At 39.6% G+C, this 26,089-nt stretch overlaps 1 protein-coding gene across 1 annotated transcript; it reads left to right on the top strand.

Annotated features, from left to right (window-relative positions):
* The first annotated feature begins 789 nt into the window (after positions 1 to 789).
* ADGRG7 (adhesion G protein-coupled receptor G7) lies at positions 790 to 26,039 on the top strand. The gene is given in 22 exon segments (XM_053934752.1): positions 790 to 895; positions 6,548 to 6,604; positions 6,607 to 6,678; positions 7,465 to 7,574; positions 9,889 to 10,044; positions 10,550 to 10,595; positions 10,598 to 10,636; positions 10,945 to 11,067; positions 11,154 to 11,261; positions 12,965 to 13,048; positions 13,767 to 13,821; positions 15,126 to 15,181; positions 15,184 to 15,274; positions 16,602 to 16,917; positions 16,919 to 16,960; positions 18,573 to 18,655; positions 19,678 to 19,836; positions 20,809 to 20,839; positions 20,842 to 20,973; positions 22,198 to 22,261; positions 22,264 to 22,453; positions 25,886 to 26,039. Coding segments are annotated over 22 exon segments (2,274 nt in total).
* The last annotated feature ends 50 nt before the right edge of the window (positions 26,040 to 26,089 follow it).

Here is a 26,089-nt window from a genome sequence, read left to right as displayed (position 1 = left end):
ATTAAATTATTATTTAATTTTTATATTTCCTCCTTTAATATTCCAATTCTTTTGATGAACAAACAAGTTACCACAGTTTATCACAATGAGTATCATTATGAGTGCCTTGCAGATTGCCACCAATTAAATTAAAATAATAAATACATATATTGCTAATTTTTATTCTTCATAAGAGGAAAACACATCATAACAATCTGTAAGGTGTTAAAGGAATTGTAGTCTGGAGTAGTAGCAGTGTCAGTAGTATCTAATGGCTAGACAATTGTGCCACATCCCAAGAGACCAGAACCCTTTTTTTGGACTGCATTTCTGTACATCCTCTGCACATCATATAACCTTGCTGTGTCCTGTTTTTTTTTAAATGAGATGGAATTGCTTTGGTAATTAAAAAAGCCAAACAAATCTCCTTTCCTCACTAGCGAAAAACACCATATAAAAGCAAGGTACTGTCCTTACTTACACAATGGGAATTAATCCACTGAATGCTAGTGACAAAAAAGATGTGCTTATTCCAACTCATTCTTAAAATAGCTCTATTTTCTTCTTCACTTTGTCTGGGTTGACTTTTACCCTGTGCCAGCCAGCACCACCTCCCCCAGGGTACGTGCAGATCTATATCGAGGACCAGAGTCAGTCCCCACGAGGTAATAAACGCACAGGTGCCAAAACTCTTTTTTTAGAACAGAAAAGGTTAAAGTTTTAACATTAGTCAAGTAGTTAATGGTTCATGACAAGAATATGATTGTATAATAACCATTTTATAGCATTGCAGACAGCCTGCACTACAACATGCCTTCACCCCACTGGGACAGAATTTTGGTTGGTGTCACCTGTTGAGTAGTGACTGTGACCCTTTGGGTGCTGTGTGTTTGGCAGCTCCTCAGGTTCAAAGCAGGTAAAAAAAATTATTCTACCCCATTTGAACTCTTTGGATCCTTTTTCCTTTCCTTAAATATTTAAGTATGACTGCTGACAAACATTATTACATCCATGTTGCATGCTTCTCAGGAGGAAATATTTTTCTTCTTACAACAATGTTTAAAGAAATATCCCAAAATTTGTATGCTGCTGTAAAACAGAATAGGATGACAAGAAATCTCTGGAGTGTTTTCATTGGAACATGTGTACACTGCTCATGACTCCTTTGATATAACTTTAAGAAATGTCTTGACATTTTCTCACCCTTCTGGTAGAAATTTGATTTATTTTTCAAAAGAGAAAAATAAACATCTAACTAGTCTGGTAAATTGTATTTTAAAAAGAAAATATTTACTTTGCAGATGTTTGTATGTTTGCATGCATATAGCACCTGTTCATGTTTTCATTGCAACTTGCATTGCAGAAATATTTACTGAAAGTATATCAGAGATTTGCATTTTTTATACAGCTGAAAATCAGGTCAATGTATTCTTGTAAAACATTTCTGTGTGCAAACTTGGAGCAGAAAGCTGGTCAGTGTTTCCTCTCAGCAAAATACTCACTATATGGAAGTGACCCAAAATGATGCATGGACCTATATTTAAAATTCTTTGAAAGAATCAAATAATCCTGGCTGCTTGTCTAGTAGAGAGTCAGACATGATTTAAGTCCAAGAAGCCTGAAGAAAAGTTTATATGAGGATTCATTAGGTTACATTTCCTTCAAGAGATTTATCAGGTGTTTGTAGGGATTGAACATACCCGAGCCCAAGAAAGGACACAAAAGTAAACAGTGATTATTATTTAACATCACTGTCAAATTATTACTGTCAGCAATAATCTACCTTTGCTAATATCAGTATATGCTCAGACCTCTGTTTGACTTGATGCAGCCAAACCCAGATGAGATGGGAGTTAAGTCTCGGTGCAGCACAGGGATACGTCTGCTTGTGCCTAACACAGCTGAAGGCAAACGAGCTGCTAAGGAAGGCACTTAAACTGCAGCTACTTCAGGGATGGAAATACCTCCACGCCCATCTGGTGCATTGCTTGCTGTATATAGTGGTAGAGTTTCTTCTTTATTCAGACTTCAACACAAGTATTAGCATCAACAGTTCCCACGATGCTTGATTAAAACACCCTCAGCAGGTCATGGTGACCTGGTATTATGTAAAAATCAAATAGTTTTAGTTTAGAAATATATACAGTCAACAATCAGTGGGATTATTGAAATTATTAATGTCTGCAAAACTTAAAGACAAAGAAGATCTTCTCTGAATCTTAAAATAAAACCAGAAGAACCCCATGATTTTAAGCCTGTGGTGAGTTACTGCATGTGTAGTAGGTGTGACTGCATGTCAGCTCAGGAATTTGCATTTATGAAAGACATATTTCCCTCTGAAACAAAAAGCTTCATGAGACCTTGAACAGTAGGCTAAGAAAAATTACCAGGAAGGTCTAAATAGCGGCACAGTTTTGCCTGGCATTAACAGGTCCTGCGAGTGTCACGTTGTTACAGAGGAACTCTTTCCTCTTTCCTTACAGAGGAATGCAAAGGTAAGGCTGATGCCCGTTGCTGTCACCTCCCCTTTGCTGCATGGGCTTCACGGGAGCTCTGTCTGCACCTCCAGGGCTGAATGCTGAACTTTTTACCCCACAGCTGCCTGCTTTTCCGCATCGTTGCTTCAAAAGGAGTGTCAGCCCAGTCTTCCTTTTCACCTTTCTCTTTCCTGGCACTCCTTTTCCAGACCGTGACCAACCTTTCCCCAGCTGGCTGCAGCAGCAGCTCCAGCACTGCTCCCACCTGAGGCTGTCCCAGACACTGCTCCTCAGCAGGCAGCCCAGGGTCCAGGCATTTGCAGGGCAGCCCTGCTCCCTCCCTGGTTTTGGGATCCTTGGTGCCAGATGACCCAGGAGTCCTGCCTGGCCTGGCTGCCTCAGGTTCATGCTCACCAAGCACGGCAGAGGCTTGGAGCTGTGCTGCAGGTTCCCCAGTGTCCTGGGGGCTCCCAGGCTCCCAGTCCAGAGCAGGTGGTGGCTGAGCCCCAGGGTCACTCCTCTGCCCCATGAGCCAAACTGAGTGCCTGGCTGGTGAGACAGTGCTGCTGGGCAGTGGAGGAACAACAGTGTGATTGGACACCCAGCTCCCACCGATCCAGAGGTTCTCCACAGCTGCTCAGGGCTGCACAAATCTGGGCTGCACAAATCTCAATTGCTGGAGGATATTTCCTTTCCTTCCTGTAAGATTTCCAATGGAGAGATGATGTGTTTTGAAAAGATGATGGCTAGGACAGACATTACCTTGCTGCACTTAGATGCTATTCCACCATCATCAGAGACATCTGGCTGCAGTGGAGCTGAGACAGCCTGAAACACAACTGCTAAATAGCAATAACATGAGCAAAAGCTGAGCAAAGAGTGGCAAGAACACAATTACCCCTGCCACGTGGCACAGTCCTTATAGTTTGCAATAATCTTCCAGTTATATGAATCTCATTAAAAAGTAAGAAGTTAAGCAATCTCTTTAGTTCAGTGAGAACATTAGAAATATGCAATGACACGTGTTCCTGGCAGTGCTGTTTACTTTTGAATATTCTGGCTTTACTCTGTCAGTGTCTCAAAACACAGGCATTAAAATGTCAGATCAAATGGCAGTCCTCAAATCCAGTTTTCTGCATTATTTGAAACCATACATCCATAGGTGCACTCATAGGTGCACCTATACCACTATGCACTCATAGGTGTGCAATTTCCACTGTGACCCTTACTGGAAAGGATTCCAACTCCATCCTTCACTTAGGGACCTGGTGAGACTGTGAGAAAACCTTGCTCTGAGGAGATCCCCCAGCTTTTGGATCCTTCTTTCTAAAACTAAGGTCCACCCATCCCTTTCCTATTGCAATTTCTGCAGCAGAATATCCCTTTAGCCATTCAAGATTTGCCAGTTTCTTTTTAAAAAAACCTTAAGATCTTCAGAGCTTGCTCTGAAATATCATAATACACAGGAAATGCCATAATATATTCAGAAATTTCTAAGATCTGATATTTCTCTGCTATTGCTTAGACTGTGCCTTTTTGTTTCCTGAAGCTGTGGCAGCCAGTTCAATGACTATTTCAAAGAAAACCCACTATTTTTGCCCAAAGACAGAATAAAAATCGTCACCTGACCTGAAGTGGGTATAGAGACTATGGCTGAGTTTGGGGCATGGAGTTTTCCTGTTTTATCCTATAATGCCTGTCTTGAATCATAGCATCCTTATCTGATTCTTCGATGTGTGACTATCCATGTCCTTATTATTGTTCCAGGCCCTTCCGCACTGGGAATCTGTGGCTTGTTTTGCCTTCTTGGTCCTGTGAATTCCTACAGAAGTAATTCGGGTGTTTCATGGACTTAACAGTCAGGCTTACCTCAAGTGCTAGAAGCATTTTGGAACATATCCTCTTGGAGTTTATTTCCATACATATGAGAGACTAGAAGATCATCAGGAACAGCATGGATTTACATGTAGGACCAATCTGACTGTCTGCCATATGAAATAACTGTGTGTGGACAACAGAAGAGTAACAAGATGTAATACACTTTGATTTAAAGATGCCCTCGACACCACGTTCCTCAGTGCTCTTGTTTGGTAGGTGAAGACACGTGTTGGGTGGATGAACAACTTGCTGGGCTGAAAATTAACTCAACAGGCAAGCTTAAAGGGTAGCAATCAGTGCCTTGATCAGGATGTTGAAAAAGTAGAGCCACTGGTCAATAATAGGGCAGAACTGTTCAGTGTGTCATCCACGACCTGGGCCATGACACAGCAGGTCCTCTCAGCAAGTACGCCCACAATACTGAAGCTGGGGCATGGCAGAGGAATTGCTGACACAGTTAAGGCAGAGCTTTGATGCAGAAGAACTTGAGAAACATGAAGATCATTCCAACTGAAATCCCACAGTGTCCAACAGGATTAAGTGCCGATCTCCATGCCAGGGACATTGGTACAGAGCAGGAACTCGCTGGCTGAGGAGCAAGCCTGCTGGAACTACCTGGGAATGACAGTAGATGCCAAGATCAATATGAGTCAACAGTGTGTGGTTCTCTGCAAACAAGGTGGAAGAGCAGCTGTGTTATGCGGAGGGAGACAGATTGATGGACACTATTAGCCTGCCCTTCCTGGTCCTGGTGAGGCACCACTGGGAAATGCAAGCTTAGTTTTGCCACCTACAAGCCAGGTTAAACAGACTTAGGGAAGCTGGAGAGGGTTCAGCAGGATGCAGTGAGGTCAGTGAGGAGCTTTGGACAGGTGGCCTGCAGAAAGCATGGGAAAGAGCTGAACTTGTTCACTGTGCTGAAGAGGAGACTGAGGGCAGGGCTAACAGCAGCCTTAAGCTGAGAGGGAGTTGCAAAGATCATCAAACCCAAACCCTCTCAGTAACACCAGAGGGTAAAGCAAGACACAGCAGTCATAAACTGCAGTTTAAGACTCTGAGATTGAGCATGAAGAGAAATGCTTGGATTTAGAAAGGTATCACATCACTGCAGCACATATCCTAGTGAGGTTGTGGAGCCTCTGTTTGGCCTAGATGCCCTCCAGAGGTTCCTTCCACCAGATTTTTGAGACACCTTGTCCTGCACCTTCTGGCAAGAAAGGCTCAGGTGTGGTGCTGTAAGGCAGACCTCATCTTTGCAGCATCATGCGTCCTTATTAGTTCGTAATAACTTGTGTAGAAGGAAACTGTCATTGTATAATGTGAAACCGAGACCCTGTAGAAAACAAGATCCACAGAAAGTTAAGTAACTTGACATGAAATCCTGTGCCAGAACACAGACAACACTCCAGGTTTCCTAAGCCCCCTCAGAATCCTGACCATAAATATGCTTTGAGTGAGTCTTGCTGAAGGGGCATAGCTGAAATGTGGTCTGAATTAGCAAAAGTTAGCAAAAACAGGATGTTGCAAGTCTTAAGATGAAGCAAAATTTTTCTGCCTGTGTCCTGAAATATTTTTTCCAAGTGTTTGCAGCTTTGTGAGGTAAATTTGTGTTAAGTTATAGCAGTAAGATACATGAGAATGTAGTAGGCTGCTCTTTTGGGTCAGGCCAGGGTTTACTGGTCTCACCATGCTGCCTTTAGATGTAGCCAGTGCCAGCTGTGGGGTCTGGGGTGCTCAGCCTGTCCCAGTCTAGCAGACAGAGGGACAGAAACTTCCTGCATCAAAAGCCAAATCCAACCCATCATTGTTTAGAGTCACCAAAGGACTGTTCCCCATTAATTGTTCAAAAGTGTGTATTTTTGCCCCCTGCTGTATTCTGCGACATTAGGTTACCAAGTCTGATTTCTGCCCGGATATTAAGATACCAAAGATGAGACTTTATAATATTTTACAATTTTTCTAGGACTAAAACAGTGAAAATAGAAGAGATGGCAAAAGGTATGAGCTTTTAAGACTTCACTCACTTCAAAAATATCACTTGTGGCAGCTTAGAAGCTTGGGTTTAGATAAGATTTACCTAACTGCTTTTATTTCATTTAGGGCAAAAGATTCAATGAGCTTCTATTGTCTCAGTACTATTTCATTTCTGAAAACTGATCCTTATGCTAAAAATATTTCATCTGGAAATATATTATTTTTTTCTTTCTGTGCAGTTAATTTCTGTGACTACCATACTGAGACAGTTAACATCTTTGAAAGCAATATAAAAAACTTACTTTTGAACAGATTATAGCGGGAAAATATGGCCACTCCAAAAAGGAATGTGCACCTGATACTGTGAATGGTATGTGTTTCTTTCCTTTTGCTCCCATTTCCCAAAAGTAAATGTAAGGTTTGTGAAAGATGTCAGATTATTAGACCAGATGAGAGGTCCGTGTTTGAAGCCAGAATTCTGTAGCTCAGGCAACAGGAGCACAAACTTTTCTGCAAAGCTTTCTACCCCAAATGCAGAGAATTTCAGGTACACATGCTGAGGTGGATCTGTGCCTGTCTGCGGCTGGGAGGAGAGTCAGGATGCTGAACAGCCTTTTAATAGAAAAACGATCTGTTTATATCCTACTATTTAGCATTAGGATTCAGGATGTTTTCCATCAACTGTGGTTCCATGAACTGCCTCAGCTTTCAGAGACCCTGAAGAGGAATAAGCGCTGCACAGCTGCCCCACATGTCCTTTTCACCTCTTTCATGACATATAAACTCTGTTTTCAGGACATGGTAAAAAGTCTTTCTGACAGCTCAGAGCTGATACCAGTGCTTCCCAATTAAAAAATGTGTTTCTGCAGCTCTAACACAACTAAAGCCTGTCTGACTTTGACATAAAGAATGTCAGCCCCTCTGACAGGACTGTGTACATGAATGTAAACCACATGTTCTAAAAAGAACAATAAATGGTTAAATAATTGATGGTTGCTTGTCACAGTGAAAGACAAAATTTTACAAGCAAACAGAAAATAACAACACTGGATAAGATGTCACACCCACAGAACAGTTTTAACTCCCCGTGAGGTCATGTGAGTGTGTGAGAACTTCTATACTAAATGCATATCTTTCTGGTTTTAGAAAATTACAGGTAATGCATCAATAGAAATCCAGATGTGCTCCAGAGAAAGGAAAATTCCTACTTTAAAGCCTCCCCAAATTCTGAATTGTAATGGAAATCTGGACTCCTTAGCATCACAGGTAGTCTTAAATTACTATTTAACAGTTCCTGAGATTCTTCATTGTCCTGGGGGGAAAAAAGGGGAGTGGGAATAGAAAATTGGAGTGGGAAATACATCAAAACTTTGCAGAAAGCAAAATAAATGAGCAAAGCCTTTTCCAGTGGCATTCTTCGCATATGTCTGCTTTGCAGACAGCCTGAATTTCCAACGGTGATCATTTTATTTTGCTTTGGTTTGCCTGAACACAGCATCCTGTTTCATATTTCTTAACTGGCCTGCAATTTCCTCAGCCAGGTTCCCAGTTCACAGCAAATGCCTCTGAGAGGACACGATGCTGACCCAGGGTGCCAAATCAGTGAGAATGTGGAAGGGATCAGGAGAAGACTGGCATGAGGGTGATACTGACACCAACATATTCAGAAGTATTAAGAGTGAAGCCTTTCCATTCTGTCGACATTTCTGTCCATCAAGAATCCAAATTCAAACTCTCCTGTATGAATGCCATATATAAAATCCATAAAATCCATAACTTCCTAAGTCTAGCTCTAAGGCTTAGCCCTGCTGTGTCTGCAAAACGTGGAGAGCTCACCAAGACTAAGCACACTACAGTGACTGCTTCCCTTCTGCTGCTTCTGTGTTTTGTTTCCTTATCACTAGTCCCAGTTGGAAAAAAAAATACACCAGGTACAGTCCCATTAAATAAGAGAAGTCCTTTCCTCATGCATTTTTGCTTGACTACTGTACCTTCAACCCAATGCTTCACCTGCTTGGATCCTTTCCTGAGAAATCCTTGAGCTCAATATTACATTTTTTCCAGTACATAACCTTCACTGAACGGTTCAAAGCAATATATAATAAGTAGCTATTTCTAGTGCCAGTAAGGTGTGACACATGGTTTTTCTGCTGCCATCAGTGATGTGTGGGTTTCTTGGGAGCTGTGATGTCGGGCTGCCATCTAGTGAGCTGAGGGCCACTTGCAGAGCTGGGGAATGGGAGCAGGAGGTGTTTATGCTAGTGATCCAGAGCCCAGGTTTAAAAGGATTTGATTACTTTCAAATAGAACTATTTATTTTGAATCCAAGGTCATGCTAAAAGTCAGAAGCAAGAACAGTGAACACAGGCGTTCATGATGTACTGTTGGTCCATCGTGCATATGCAGATGTTTTCAAGTCAAATAATATTATCTCCAGTAATTATAAATGCAAATTTCCTTCCTCCCTATGCAAGACATTCACTTTTCTTACCTACCATGACAAGTTTTATCAATGCTTCAAAGCTGCATGATAGAATTAATCTTGAATTTGGTAGCTTCCCAACATAAATAATTTGAGAGCAATTCAGCTATTGAAGCAATTCAGTAGAGTTATTCATTGACAGGATAAAAAACCAAATGACTTGACCTGATGACTGGCAGATTTTCTGTCTCATTGTTATCTAGCTATACCTTCATATATTATATGAAGGTATAGCTAGATGCCTCAACTTAGTTTTGTGTTTAGACTTTTAAGATGCTACAGACATTTAATCTCTATTCATTCAGTCCTAACTAACTCAAACTGGATCCAATCAGTGCTTATAGCAGTTCTTATTGGTACCTCCAGCCGCAGAATATTTTATTAGTTTTTTTTTTCTTTTTACATTTATTCCAAGCTGACACTCTGTATAATGTACTGAAGTGAGGATAATGTCCTTAGTGCAGGTTATAAGCCCTGTGTTGAGAGGCATGATTGTTCCACAGGACATTTCTCAAGTTCCTTTGACAGCCTTTTAAAAAATCCTTTTGTGGTTATTTAAGGAACAACAAAAGGGACAGAGAACGTTATAGACTCGGAACTCAGTGACCTCAAGGCAAAGGAGAGGTCCTGCTGCTACTTCATGGCAAGGTGGGGAGAGCAATGGGGCCAGGCTGTTCTTCAAGGTGTGCAGTTTTAGGATGAGTGTCCATAGAGTTAAGTGGCAATATGGGAAATTCCATTTAGATAAGAGAATATTTTTCCCCCTAACACTGTTAAAACATGAGCAGTTTCCCAAGGGAGGTTGTGGATATTCAGAGTGATTCCCTGAGCAGCCTGGTTTCAGCCCCTGTTGGGCATGGGGACCTCCAGGGCTCCCTTCCAACCCAAGATACTCCAAGAATTCATGAAAACAATCTCTAGGGAGAATTTGCAAACACCACATACTTGACATTAACATAAACATTTTAGACAGCCAATTACTTGTCTATTTTTATTTTTATTACTTGTATATTTTTCATTTTGTGTGAGAATGTTATGAAGTGATGACTCTTTTTCCTTTTCTCTTTTTGTTTCTGTTGAATGACATTTTCCTCACAGGTTGGAACTGTGAGCTCCAGCAAGGTTTCAGTTTTTGCAAGTAACACTCAAATCCTCAGCTCCATGCCAGACCAACTGACCAGACAGAACATCACTGCTGCTGCAAACATCACAGGGCAGATTATGAAAAAGCCAAATGTTTCAGAAGACTTTCAGGTGAGTCTTATTGGGACTAAAATAAGACTTGTAGGGCTTAATATTTGGGATATCAATCCTGCTCCCTCCTCCACCAGCAGAAAAGACATTGTTTTTTCTCTTATCTGTACATAACACTACAAACAAATGCATTAATTTTGTCATTTAGCAGAGTTTTTTAAGCATCCTCAAGCACGTACTTGTGGAATCACCCTTGGATCTGTTCTCAGAGCTGACTGTGAAAACTTATGAGCTGTTTAGATGTATATCTGAAATTTTAATATGAGTATCATTTAATGTTTAAGTTAATAATTTAATCTTTACTAACTAAATTAATAAAAGTGTGGCTTTATGAACCCATTGGCACAAAGTTTGTGCTCTATTGAATAGCTTCCTTTACTTTTTTACTCTGTTGTGTACTTTCAAGCAATGCTTGTCAAATCCTCTTTGCCCATTCAGTGTGAAGCACATAGGGTGATTTACTCAATTGCATTTGAATATTGCCTTTTCTTTTTGCTTGATTCAGGCATCTGTGGCAGTAATGGCTACAGTGAGTCAACTCTTGGATGCCAACAAACAGAATTCATCCACAATAGTCTTGTCAATGCTACAACCAGGAAACTTGAGCTTTTGCTATTTTCTTTAGATGTAAGTCAACATGTAAGCATTTCCCCCTCTGGTTCAGGATGAAAGCAGTTAATTAACAAGTCAAAATATTTTTGGCATACAACTCCAATGTGTAATTCCCAACTTACACCAATATAAACATTGCTGGATTCTTCTGCTTTAGAGAAAAGATGGGGATAGGAAATGAGGAGCACTTCCCACTGGAGAACCAAATTGGAGAGGAAGCTCAGAAACTGAACCTGTAGCTGTATAATAATAAATAATGATAACTTGTATCCCACTCATTATTTTGATGCAGCCTCATGAAAGTAAGGGAGGAATTTTCTTTTACTGGTAACATATCACAGCCCAATGTTGCAATCCAGTCTGCCCCACTGAAATTAAGCTCCTCTATGATTCTGTTTTTGGCACAGAGAAGTCCTGTGTGTTGTTGGATTTACCTAGACAGAATGAACACCTGTATGAACCATAAATCCTAACTCAAACCCTACTAATTGTTGCAGATACAGCATTGGGAAAGTATCAGTCAACAAAACTAGAAATACAGGAAAATGCTCCTGGGCTTATTGGTGACCTCAGTACTGAAGTTCAGATACTGTTCAACATTTTAAGTAAGCCCTTTCTTCTTTTGAATACTGCAGCTGGGAAAATTTTTAATGAATATTCACTGAAAATCTCTTTTGGGGATAAAAAACCCCTTAGCTGGTTGGTTTTAATGTGTGCTGATGCCTGGTACAAGAAATGCAAACTGGAGCTGAGCTCAAGAAATGAACTGGAGAATCTTACTTATAGAAGAATGCAAATATGTAATGGCCAGAATGCTTTTGGCGTTTGGGACTTTGTCACTTGTTTTGTTTTCTAAAACTGAGGGTGTATTGAATCTTTGACCATAACTCTACAAACATTGAGATCAAGAACAAGTACATACTTACTTTGCCTGATATCTGAAGATATGAAACATTTCAACTAAAATTCCTATTACTGTCAGATGTCAGTCAGGACATCCACATCGTAACACCTGCAAATTGGATTACTCACTTGGGATTTTTCTAGATGTCCATTACTTACATTCTGCAGTGCTTGGAGGATAAATGGGTATTGATCAGGAAAAAAAAAATTATAGTTCTTCTGCTTCAATTGCTTCAGAAACTGTTGGGTGTGGGAGAGCTGAGCTTCAAATATGAGCACTTCTCTGACATGACATGACTTTCACTCTGGGCACCTGAACCCAGCAGACTTGTCCTCAGTCTCTCAGTGTAGTGTCAGTAACACTGAGACATCACAACAGCATAACAAAGGTGAAGTTAGTAGAGCACTTAGGCATCATATTGGTGAATATCATTTGAATACAAGCCCACAGGGAAATTAATAATTTAGTTCTCTCATTGGGTTAGAAAAAGATGTGAAGAGATAAACCAAGCAACCTCACACACCCAGCACTGACAATAAAACTCACTGAATAACTCATTAACTGGTCACTGACATTTCTGTTCATTGTTTCAGAATACAATACTATGGAAAAACAGTGTGATCATGTAATTAAAGCCTTTATAATAATGCCAGTATAACATAACACTCCCCTCAAAACAGATAGATAACGAATGCACAGTTTGTCTTAAAAGAAGTTGTCCCAACAGACTTCTTCAATATTAAGTGCACATTTGTGATATTTTGTGGATACACAGTTACATTATTCTCACCTGATGATTAGATCAGAGAGAGATCAAATCAGTCTCTCTTGATCTTTAGTCAAAAGCATAACACCAATAACAAAGCCTATTATATAATCCAGGATTTTGCTTCCTCACTTAAGCTACAATTCAGATGAGTGATTTAAATGACATAGATGAACTCTAATTTGGTAGAAGTGTGAAAAAAACCCCAACCAGTCAAAAAGTGAGATCAGAAGGCAAAAAGCCAGACAGTCTCTTATCTTCTGACTTTGCACTAACAGTAAATGTCCCTGGTGTGACTATTTCTTATTTAGTGTTATTAAAAGTCTGGCCATTTAGACTGTGTGCATATATTGGGATTTAGGATATTATTTTTCTCATTTACCAGTATTTTCCCCCAGAAATGATATTAAGAGAAGGGTAATAATTATTTTCACACTCCACCTCAGCAAAAATTGAAGATGTCTCTTAACATTCATAGGAAGAGCAGGTGTTCTTGACTGATATGGATTCTGAAAAAAAATATAAACAAAAATCTGTAAACGCTGAATGTATGCATAAGCATAGTGCAGGCTTCTCCAAAAGCACCAGCTTCTCTGATATCTGCTATCTATACCTACTTTTCTCTTTGCCTTTCAAAGGTTCATCAGACAGTGGCAGAGTTGGATTTGTCCTATACCAAAATGACAAATTCTTCCAGTCCAGGGTTTATCAGAGTCTCCACAGTTTGATGGAGACAAAAAAGTCATCTGTGGCAACAGATACACACCCAAGTCCCAAGCACACCCTGCAAACTGACATCAGGAACCTGGGGTGGTGAGATTTGTTTCACAGGGAAAAGGACCGGTGTTTGTGTCCAGGGGCCTGTAGCCCTGAGTGGGTGGTCGCCTCCAAAAAATCCGAACAGCGAAGAGTCTGGGACACATCCTTTGCCGTTCAGAATTTCAGGAGGCAACCACCCACTCAGGGCCACAGGTCCCTGGACTCGAATGCCTGCCCTTTTCTGCTCCTGATGTCAGTTTGCTTCCCTTCCAGTGTGGATTCAGCTCTGGTCGGCAGTAACAATGCTACCAAAACCTGAAAGCCGTTGTTTGGCTGACACGTGATTCAACTGCCAGTTGCTTAATGCTTAGTCTGTGGGAGCCTGAATCCCAATCACTTGGATATTTCAGAGGAATTGGTAATTTCATTGGCAATCCTCAGTGAGAAAGGCACATAAAGTAAGTTCAAAATGCCAAATTTGCTGTTATTGATATCATTCAAAGGGTTTATGAAACCCAATATTGCTTAGTAGCTGTCAGCTCCCCTTTCAAAATCAAACCACTATCAGTTCACACTGGTTGCTGTCTCTATGTTTCTGTAAACACTTTTTCTCCTTGCAAACCCAATCCCTAGTATGACACATCTGAACTGCAGCTCTCTAGTCATGCCTGTGTCTTTTAGGATTACACTGTAAAGGATGCAGGTATAATCACACCACTAATTTTGCTGTTCTGATTGTATGGCATTGTCCATTCTTGAATGGGTAGAGTCTGGTTTTCTTTAATTTTTTTGTTTGGTTGGCTGTTTCTAACTCTAAGATCAGCATGACAATATAAGGGCATAGGTGCACTCAAGCTAGAATGCACAGGAGTTTAAAGTGTCCCCATGTACTTGTTTCTGCCCTGTGGCAGATCTGGCAAATTGGGCAAGTTGTGCCCAAGCTCCTGAACAGCCAAATGTGTTGGCAATTCCTGCCTTCCTCTGACAAGACCTGTGGCTGTCCCCACCTGCTTGTGCAGCTCCTTACTGGGAAGGGCTGGCCGAATTCATTCCCCTTGCTAAGCTGTTGGAGCCTCCAGCTCTGCACCTCCATTGCTGCAGCTGGTGGTTAGATGAGGGTTTGTCTAAAGGCTGAAGTGTCCCCAGATGAGTTTCCTGGAATCTGGGCTAGCTCTGGCACTGCCTTGTGCTGAGTAAATAACTCAGAGGATGTAGCACTAACTACTCCTTTTGCTTATATGTTTATAAAAGCACTTGCTCTGTAAATATAAAGCTTTCAACCATAAAGTTTTATACATTGCCCTCTTTTACTAACAAGACTCTTTAGGAATGACTGCATGGTTCTGATGTTTGTTATTCTTTCAGTATTTATTTCAGCTTCTCTAAACAAAACACACCCTGGATAAAATCACATATCTGTGGTCACTAACTTCAGCATGCCAGCATTTCAGAGTTCATTTATACTGTCTTCATAGAACAACATTTCCATATTTGTACTATTTACTTGTTTCTGTATTTCCCTTTATATTATGCATGTCCTTTTTGCACAAAGTGTCTGTGTTCTAAATAAGATTCCCATCTGTTTATGCAAATGCAACTGCATTTTCTGTTTCACTGAATACATTTACATTTACTTGCTGCTTTATTGTCACTCTACAAACATAGATTGGTTTCAATTTATAATTATTTATAATATCTTACCTTAGACCAAGAAGTCAAAATTCAGAATGCTCACCAGTATGAAAAGTTAAAAGCTGCTTTGTAAAGTCTGTGTCACCTTGCATTTTATTATTAATAATTTCATCTGCTATTTTGATGAATATTTGTTTGGTATTGTTAAAACTCTTTTTGGTGTTTTTCACAAGCTTCTCTAGTTTTGGGGTCTAGAATAATTCTGTGGAACCTAAAAATTCTGGTAGTAGCTAGCAATAATCATAACTTTACTAAAACATTCTTGCTTCTATGTGCAACCAGAACCAGAAACTTTAAAAAGAAATTTATCTCTTCTCATCTCATCTAACTGATACAATTGGTTTTCTGGGCATTTCAGATAAAATATAAATATGCAAAGCCTTTGGATTATATTTCTTATATTGGTTTGGATTGTCCATGGCTGGTCTGGTTATTACCATTTTCTTTCAAATACTAGGTAAGAGGGACGACATTAAACTGCATGTATTTTACACTAAGTTACAATATTTTGTTCTGAATGCAGTTTAAGGAAAACAATTAAAAGCAGCCAATTTAGAACATAGTGCAATATTATTGACTAGCAAATACTATTTTCAAAAATAGCTAAATCACACAACATGGCTTGGGACTTGCTGACACCGCTGTTACTACCCTGGCCCGGCACTGGCAACACAGACCCAGAGTACACAGGTCTGTGATACACACTGAGCTTCTCAGTTCACTATCTCAATACTAGGCTTTAAAAATGTGTCACAGTGTTCCACCACCAGTGTGGCCTCCACCATACCCAGGTATTACAATGTGTAAACAGTTATCTCTTTTCCTAGGCAGTAGCTGGCTTGCGCTACTGTTTTTTTTTGGGGGGTCTTTTTAGTTTTTTTTTTTTTTTTTTTTTTTTTTTTTTTTTTTTTTTGTTTTTTGTTTTTTGTTTAGTTTTTTTTGGTGAATGACTTAATACAAACACAATTGCAGCAAATTTTCTTGATGGACGTGCCTGTGATTAATGGTGTCCTGTGAATCTCCTCTGAACAATGAGTGAAGTCATGCCAGCAGAACTGAAGTTATAATAGATTAATGCCTGTTTCTCATCTTGCTTGCACTAATGCAGATTTGGAGCTATGCTATCAAGGTTCATGTTTTTAAGACTGTAGGAGCTTCCAGCCTCTGCCTTTTAAATGCATTTATTTTATGCATTTTATTTATTTATTTATTTATTTATATATCTATATATAAATATTTATATGTATGCATACATATACAATATATAATTCCAAGGGAGGTGTTTAAGGAAAGACAGGACATGGCAGTCAGTGCCAGGGTCTATTTGACATGGTGGTGTTCGGTCATAGGTTGGACTCAATGATGTTGGAAGCCTTTTCCAACCTAATTGATTCTGTGATTCTGTGATTCAGAGATAAGACGACGTTTAGAAGTGGAGGTTTATTATTCTCTTGCACTTTGGAGAATGGTTAAAAATACTTGTTTTATGCTACCTCACTTCTTAACACTGAAGAAAAAGATTCCAAAAATAGCAGAGGTAGAAAAAAAAATACATCCCAAACTGCTGTCAGTCAAGGCCTAGTCCTAAAAGGTGCTGGATATTCTCTGTTCTAGACAAAGTGAGACAAAACCGATGGATTTGTTAAGCTGCCTGAGAGTAATGTTGCTGTAATTCTGCAAACAAGTTATTGTTTTTGTTTCTGTCTGTATTAAAGTTTCTCCTCTCTAGCTTGCTTTTAGTATAAATGAAAATGAGAAAATACTTGAGAATTTTTCTCATTTTTCTCTTCTTTTTTTTTCTCCTAAACATATTTCTACCAATAGGAAAACTCAAAACGTATCTTTAAAGTGGATCTTAGTGAGACTCTGCTTTTCTATGCTCATTTTTAACATCATCTTCATCTCTGGTATTGAAAACCAAACTTCCAGAAAGTGAAGCAACGATACCACCAGATGCTACCAGCAATGCCTTCCTTATTATGCCACCAACCACCTTACCTCTGACACAGTGGATCCTCCCACAGACTCCTGGTGCACAGTTGTGGCTGTCCTGCTGCACTATTTCTTGTTGGCAACATTCCTGTGGTCAGCACTCAGTTCTGCACTGTTGTACTTATTGCTGCTCAGAGCCATGAAGCCAACTGCCTGGACATTTCCTCGTAACCATGTCAGTAATCGGATGGGATAAGATTTAAAGTTGTCCATATGGCAACTTTTACAGTACAGAGTACATTCAGGGAGAGTTGTAAAGATAGGAGATCAGCAGAGAGCAATTAGAATCAGTGTCTCTGGGTTAGTGCCACGTGATTTAATAATCTCCTGTTGCTGCTCACATTACTGGTATAACCTGAGCTTGTTTCTCATTGACCTGATAAAACACTGAAAGTGATAGCCTGGTCACTAGCACAGCAGCACAGGCCTGTTGGGTGCAGGAGAAATTTTCACAGTAAAAAAGCATTCAACAATCTGCTTCTGTCAACTAAGTAAAAAACCTTTCCGTTATGGTGATCTCATATGTGGACTTAAATTCCTGTTTTAGAGATTCCCAGCCAGAGCTTTGATTACATCCAAAAGCAATGAGTGCCTGGTATTATTTTTTATATATTATTTATTAATAAGCAAAGAACACATTCTAAAGTCAGTAGAGCAGTTAGAAGCAACACTGCAAATTGAAAGGAAACTTTCAGAGAATGTTTCACTTTCAGAGAATGTTTCATTTTCTCTTTCAGAGGACTTACCCAGACAATGGAAAAATTCAGACAGATGCTGACACGGTAAAGTGAAAATCTCAGCCTGTTTCAAGAAACTCTTCTAATACAGTGTACAGGGGCACCAGTATTTTCCATGTTGTGCATCCAGCTTTTGTGTTGTATTTTTTCTGATAGCACCCACCAAGCAGTTTTCAACCCTTATTGTTCCATTATTATGTATTGCATTTGTAGAGGCAATTCCTTGGAAAGATTTAGAATTTGGACTGCACATGCAAGCCAGAAAAAGTTCAGCAAATGCTGCCTGGCTACGTGGCACTGTGCTCCCTTCACATGTATTTGAATAACAGCACAGCATTTTGTTCTTCTTGTGTCCTGTGGCAAGTTACACACTTTCCAAACCAGTATGATTCTGGCTCACTGCTTTTAGATCTCTCTTGAGAGCACAGTCAATGCATGGCAATCTGCAAGGTCTCTATTAGGGATGAAGAAGGAATAGACTTTAAAGGAGCATGTTTATTACCAGTATAAAAAGTTTTGCATGAGGTTCCTCCCCATGAGATGTGCTGCCAAGTGCAAGCTGGTAGGCAGGAGATGCAGAAGACAAGAAATGAAGCAAAGGGATTGAGGAGGCAAACCTGACAGCCAGGCTTCTTGCAGGCCAAAAGTTACACTCTGCATCAATCTGGTATGAAATGTAATGGTGTTTGATACAAAATGTTCCTAAATTAATTTCTCACTGCTGACCAGAAGGTAGGGTTGCACAGCTGTGATAAGGGAGCCCACTACAGTCCAGGAGGGAGGTTGCTCTTTCACCACAGATGTTGGCTCAGGAAGCTCTGTTGAAGCTCTTTGATGGCAAAAATCAGCAAGTCATAGACATGAGCTGTCCTCAGAAAAATACTGCTCACAACCCTCAGTCCTGTCTTTTGTCTATGCTACAGAAAACCCCTTTAACTTAGTACAAGGCAGGTGAAACATAGATCTTAAAATCTATGGAATTTAGGACGCAAGAAGCTATTTGTGTGGAAGGGAGGTATGACTGTGCAACCAAACAATAAATCGCTAATGTCTCTTTTATTAATTAGGAATTCATGCCATAGTAGTTGCAGTAACACTTGCAGCTACTGACAGAGAAGGAAAAGCTCTAAACTACCAACAGAAAGAATTTTAAGTCTCACTATTATTACAACTTGTTCTCCCCTGCCTTTTGTGATGGCTTATTATTAATACAATTCTAGATGTATTGTTGGTATACTATTTTGTACTTCTAAGTACTCAAAAGAAATAAAACTTTTCACTCAACCTAGATATTCAGTAGAAAGAAACACATTTTCTCCTTACTAAGGATTTAAGGTACTGGATCTACATCTGCCTTGAATCTTTCTGCAAGACTGTGCAGTCCTTGGTGAATTGAAATGCAAACTGCAGACACCCTCAGCCTAACTGATACTCCACCCATTCACTTAAGTGCATAATGACATTTCAGTACCTACATTTAATGTATTAAATTAATTAAATTAATGTACTGAAATATAAATACCTCACATGTATTTAAAATCTGGCTATAATAATTATATTCCTATTTGCCCTGTGTTTCTGGCATAGGTATTCATTGGAGTGTCCACATACCAAAGCAGGCTATCAGGCTTACAATGTACCTTGGCAATAGTGGATGATATGAAAGACTTGTTCAGGAAATGCAAACACAAACCCCCTTCCAGATGGTGGGCATGTTATGATACTCATTTAGAACTTCTAACTTGAGATTATTGGAAAATGAAAAGAGGTAAAGGTTGTTGCAGGATAACCCTATTCTTCTGAAGTTGTCCCAGTTTTTCTTCAACCTTTGTCCATTAGGTCTCCCCTACTACTCTTTACTGTAAAATATATCCTAAAGATAAATGTACATGTGGTGGCCAGATATCTACTTGGTTAGTTATACTGCACCTTATTATTTCTCTGTGTAGCTTGTTTGCTGTATCCTTTTGCATTCCCCAGAGAAAGAGAAGCATGATTGAAAGCCCTCATTTTACAAGGAATGGCTGCCTTTCAGAGCTAAGTTGACAAGACCTAGAAAGCACTGTAAGGTCTTTCAGGATGGAAAGGGGAATATGATTTTGTTTTGTTTTGGTATTCTGAATAATGTGTCTAACATATCTTTAGAAACTACCTCTCTTTAATAATCAAAGTTGCTGGCTTGCAACATAGGACCAAAATCAGGACTTTAGTGTGTAAAAGCCCATGTTGTGGTCATTCCTCTTGCCAGTAGCACTCATACTCCTGTTTAACCTCTTGATCTTCATCAGGATCAATATCTCTGTGATATGGAAGAAGATGAATTTGATAAGGTGAGATGGCACAGGACTCCTCATATCTTTCAGCAAATTTATTCCTCAGTTTCTTCTCACCTTCTTGTCACAAACTTGGATTTTTGACAAAATCTTTTCTTTTAAAGAAATGTATACTTTAAGCAGGCAGAAAATGAATTCCACTTGTTACAATGGGTCAGACTTTGTTCAAGTGCATATTAATGAACACATTCAGACTTTCATCCCCCCTTTTGGATTGCATTGTCACTGCACTTCAATGACAGTTATTCCCAATTTAAATCCCTAAAAGTGAGAGAAGAACACGTCCAGCCAACTGAGAATTATGAATTTCTCACAGCCAAACATCACACAAGTTATCGAGCAGCTTGAAGCAGATTTACTTGCTCAGTTTTACATCAACACTCCATGTATTGTCATAGGCTGTATGTCACAAGCCGTCACTGTACACTGTATTATTTAAAAAATTATTGCTTTCATGTTTATTAATTCCATGGGACTGATCCATTCAACAAAACTTTGTACCATTTCTTCATTTCTTTAAGTACAATTTTCATGGTTGAAGCAAACAAAATACCTTATCGTTGAGTCTGTTCAGGCTTGAGAGAAACTGGATATTCAAACTTCACAGGCAGCTACTTCTTTTGTTGAAAATTAAGTGCATTTGGATAAATTTATAAGCATTCTAAAAAACTTATAGTAACTAACATGCTAATTTTCAATTGCCTTGGTAGACCTCACTTTTTAAATTGAAAACAGATATATCCAAGCTGCATACTACAAACACAGATTAGTCTGATAAATTTGGTTACATTTATTTTTTTGGATTTCTTCTCCGAATGATACATCAAACAAATGTAGGGAAGTGTATCTTCTCAACTCACCTTAATAATACCTTTTTGCAATATAGCCCTGAATAAACAGAAAATTTAAATCTCAGATATTAAATTGTATAGAGAAAGATTTAATAATGTTTTGTATGTGTGCTTCTAGGAATAAAAAGGATTCATTAATGAAAAATATGATAATATGATTAGCACTATCTCTATAGTGGTAGTGCTCAGGATCACCTGGATGATTGGCTACCTCAAGTTAATAAGTAATGAAAAAACAAGTCTTGCTTTCAGCTTTCAGTTTTGTGTTTTGAATGCTACCCAGGTGTATATATATATATATATATATAAATTCTGAGACTAATAATTGAGATTTAAAAACAAAAATTTGACTTATTTGTTCTACAGCTTGATATAGGGTGGGAACTTGTTACAAAGCAGTCATAGGGATTCAGATTTTTTTTTCATAAATGTATGCTGGATTGTCACACATAAAACTCTTCCCCTTGTACAAATCAAAGTGCGATTTTATTTCAAGGTCAGCACTGAAAAGACTGTTCTGTCTGGGTGGCTTCTCTTACACCAAATAATATATAAAATTATTTTCAGAAAGAATAGCAGGAAAAAATTCTTCTGCAATAGTTGTTGGAAAGAGTTCCAGGGAACTAACATGAGCTCAATGGCTTGAGGCCTTTCACAGTGATACTGAAAAAAAGCCTTCAGGAAAGTTTCTGCCTCTTCTTTCCCCCCACAGCCCTTGCTGGATTCTTGGCCTTGTATTCCTATAAATGCATCCCTCCATATAAGGCATATGAAGTACTTGGAGTAATGGATTCTTCATTATTATGCCCCTGGCTATTTTCTATAAAACAGCTAATTGGAAATATGTGAAAATCCACCCATCCCCAAAAATTAAGTTGTTTATTGTCAGTTTGATCTACTGAAAATTGAGTGCCTGTACACTAGTGACAATCAGATCTGCAAACTCTGTGCAAAAAGTCCTGAGGTGATCATACCACACTGATGGACAGATTATGCCCAGGATTAAAAACTGAAGCCATGAGCAGGAAACAGAGATCCATTTATTTAAACACACGAGCCTCCTTTTTTCTTTTTTCTTTTTTTTTTTTTTTCTTGACTCAAGATTCTCCTGTTTAATCCTTGAAATGAGAATTTAGAAAACTAGTATAGAAGTGTTAAAGTCTTTATTCCCTTTGAATCTGACTGAAGTGCTGATATGGCACACCACATTTAATGCTCAGCCAGGTCTTATCTTCATCCTATCCAGATGACAGTAATAATATGATCCTGAGACAGGCTCCTGACACATGCTAACTAATCCATTACAGTGTGCAAATGAGGCATCTATAGCTGGGAATCACCTACATGGATTAATTTTCCTCTTGAAAGTACTTCATTTATTTCAAGTTATTGATGTAATTGTTAGCAGTTACCAAAAATAATTTTATGGTTTTCAAATCAAGTCACATTGACTAATCTTTTCTGGTTTTAACAGCAAAATAAGTCCACACTTTCATTTCCTCTGCAGGAACTCCATATTTGTATTCTGTTCACTTTCAGAATACCGTTCTTCAAGAAAAAAGTTTCCAAAGTGTTCCTGTTTTCCAGGTACCACTGTACCTGCATTAAAAGACATAAAATGCTTCAAAATCACAGCCTGAAAAACATTCACTGGAAACTTTCAGATCAACCCAGACTTTTTCAGATAATATTTCCATGTCTACCTTCCCTAACCGGAATGAGAAACCTGCAAATATGCGAAACACAGTCCTGTGTTGTGCATGGTTTGTTTCATGCAGCTCTCACAGGTACCTCGAATGATGGACACACTTCTTCAGCTGCAGGTAGCTGGAAATAGATCATAAGCTGAGACCAGGAGGAGAGAGGAGCAGGACCATGTGCTGGCAGGACAGTGTGACTGCAAAGAAGTCAGAAAGCACCAGAGCCTCTTGGTGCTGCTTGCATTCCAAGGTCTTCACAAGGACTGAGCTAATGACAGTTTTATACCCCAGTACAGACAGACAGAAGTTGCTCTCTTTATGCCCTTTGTATATTCCAGGCCCACTGGACCTGGCCAATGCACTGCAGCTCTCCTCTCCCTTTCATAAGTAAAAATTCAATTTAATTAGAAACCAAAGGGTATGTCAACAAGCAGCAGTTATAAATACACTGTGCATTACACCTGAGACTTTCTGAGTGTCTTCATAGAAGTGTTTCATCAGTCCTGAAAAGTCCTCCATGTCTTAGAAATACATGCTGTCTTATGAGGCAGAAAATAAGTGTACTGGAGCATTGATACACCTCTAAAAAGAGCAGTCACACCAGAAACAAGGCTGAAGTTCATCACTACTGCTCTAGAAAAAAGCAGAGAAGGTCATTAAAAGTTATATAAGACAGTTAGGTTTGTTTTTTGTTTTTTTTTTTTTTTTTTAATAGGAAGCTCACGTACCTGTGGGCATCAATTTTTTAATTGTAAATCCAATGTATAATGCTTGCTTTTCCTTCAGAACTTTTCCTTTAGAAAGTTATGTGTTTTAGGAAAGATGATACTTGATTGTGTTGTAAAACACTGCTAGGCAGTGTGAGCATGACTCCTTAAATGATCAATAATATTTTCTAATCATTGATATTTTTTCTCCACAAACAAGAGCATTCTCTAAAGAACATCCTGTTTAATTTTGAACGGCTCTTTTAAAAAACTAATAAAAATACTGTTTCCATATTATCCCAAAAAAACAAGGCAAAAATCCAAGAATTTGAAGTATGGAATTGGAAGTGTTGACTTCTTTTACTAATTAAGCATCCTGTCTCTAAGTATTTCAGATCAGAAAAAAATGCTGTTATTGCCAACACTGAACATCTCTTGCTTAATATAAAACACTTTCAGCATAAAGCCCCCCTGCCCCTCCCAGTTATACATTTAATGGCTTTTTTTTTTCTTTCATGGAGGGAATCCTAATTCCAGAAATGGAACAAATTAAAATGATGTTTTTCAGGTAATATGTTAAATTGTTACAGGATTATAACAATAAATACAATAGTTCAGCTTTTATCTAAACGTGGAATATATTTATCTTCATAGTATAGTGAACTTTGGTATTGTTTGTGATATATGGGCTTTAGGGATCACAAAGTGTCTTGTTAACGCTTTGGAAACACTGCTTTAATAAAGAAATGGAGAAGGACTGAATCATCAGTGCAAAGGTATGCCATACAAGTGGCAGAAAGTATAATGGATGGAAATATCCACTTTTCCAGATCTGTCCCATATTTTTAAAGGAAAGATTTTTTTCATTGAAAATACCCAAATATTTTCTAAATACTTTGTAACATTTAGCAGAGAAGCCTCCTGAACCATGCCTGTCCTCCTCCTTGAAATGTTTAGTGCTAAAAATGGGCCAGGAGACCAGCTCCTTTTTAAAGGCCTTTATTAAGTGATCAGCTCTGGGTGGGGGGCCCGAGGGGTCACGCACACCACCGCTGCTCCCTTCGGCGACGCAGAGGAGGAGGTGGTCAGTTTTGCTTTTCAGCAGAACTGGGACTCCCGTCCTCACGGGCATGCCTAGCAAAACGTCTTCTGGTTTGTCGGCTAGGATCCTCATTCCAGTCCGGTTACCCTGAGGTGGTGGCAATCTCCAAAGCCTTGTTGATAGAATAGGGGGACTTTTCCCCAACAAGTCCAGTCACTTGATTTTCCAAATTTCCACGTTGGCTCGTTGTTTCCAGGGTCTTTTTTTTGGCTTTCCTTCTGCTTTGCTTAATTTGCATATTACTGGGACTGTTTCTGGCCGCCATTTTGGGAGCAGCGGAGGCAATACCCAAGGGATTCAATAAGGGTACAGGTAAAGGGATTTAACAGTGGGAAAAGTAACAGTGGGGGGTGATACAACAAGGGTATCTAATAACTAAGGATATATGTAAGAGGGTTGACTATGAGGGGTACAACCAGGGTGGGTGCGGGGTGTTAACACGAGGGGGGTACAACAAGGGTGTCTAATAACATTTATCAGCTTATTACAACGGTAAGTATTTCAACAACTTTAACTTTACTGAACTTGTTCATAACATTTAGAATTAAAATTTGTATCGTGTTGTTATGAACAGTTTCCACATGTTCCCCAGAGATGCGGGCAGGGCCTTCCTAGTTCCCATGGCAACACTAAAAAAAACTCTAGCTAAGTACCGATATTGAAATGCTAATTAGCTAATTGCTCTGTTTGTTTTCTCTAAACTACCTGGAGATAACTGGCCTCCCACCCCTCCACGCTGCCATTCAGGGACTAACATGCAAATAAAAACCCCTGAGGATCATGGGAGTATTTTTAGGAGATAAAAATGAATATAAATCAAAAACTGAACACAATAGAGGAGTCTAGACAAATGCCCTAGCTGAGGAAGAGGGAAACACATCCCCTGACTGGCTTTTAACCGTTGCCATCACTAAGAAAGAACAGACTATATTAGGCTCTGAGAAGCAGGGCAATAGAGACAGAGAGCTCGGGTGCTGCCACCACGGAAGGAGCGGGGACAGCTGTTGTTCTGGACTTCAGCAACAGACTCTGCACACCACGCCTCCTCATCCTCAGGCCACCGGTGTGCCACAAGGAAAGGAGAAAGGACAGCTGCTGCTCGGGACTCCAGTGACAGACTCTGAGCGCCTCCTTCCTTTTGGCTGCCTGGGAAAGCTACAGCCGCGGGGGCGAGCTCTGCGTCGAGCCCCCTGCCCAGCTGATCTTTTTAATAAAGAGCTGAACATTAATAAAGGCATTAGCCCTGTTCATTTCAGTGTTCATCTTTTCTCACTTCCATTTCAAATTCTCACCTCCATTTTCAATCTGCTTACTGCTATTTGGACCCTCCTCTAGGCAGGGACAGAGCTCTCAGCAAGGACAAATACTACAAAAATTAAACAATTCTTACATTTGTCTTGTCCCGGCAGAAAACAGATTTTAAAGGAAAAGGTGTCTTTTCAGAGGCATCTTTAATGCCAGGAAATAACTAAGCACAGGTGTGCTTTCGGTAGCTCTGCTTAAGCACCAGCACAGCGTGGCCTCACTGCTAAATGAAAACGGGCAGCAGAAACCCCAACTATCCCCGAGTAACATGAGCTCCAGTTCCAGAAACTCTAGGAGAGGCACCCTTAGGAATCCATTCCCGCACCTTCCATTGACAAAACTCAGGAAATTAGCTGCAGATTCATGTTTTTACTCCCTTAGGGGAACAAGCTCTGAATGCAGGACAGGGAAGTGTGAGGGTGTGTACGGCTACAGGAGCAATGAATGCCTGGATGGGACCATTCAAGGACGAATGGCTCCTGTGTGTGGGTGTCTAAGAAGTCCAGGAGAATTTTACGGCCCCTTTTTTCTCTGAGCACCGTCAGCCTACGGAGGCCAAAGCTCGTATTTCGAAAGAAAGCCTCT

This window comes from Vidua chalybeata, chromosome 2 (assembly GCF_026979565.1).
Source record: "Vidua chalybeata isolate OUT-0048 chromosome 2, bVidCha1 merged haplotype, whole genome shotgun sequence".
Taxonomy (NCBI): Eukaryota; Metazoa; Chordata; class Aves; order Passeriformes; family Viduidae; genus Vidua; species Vidua chalybeata.
This window is presented reverse-complemented; position numbering and strand designations above follow the sequence as displayed.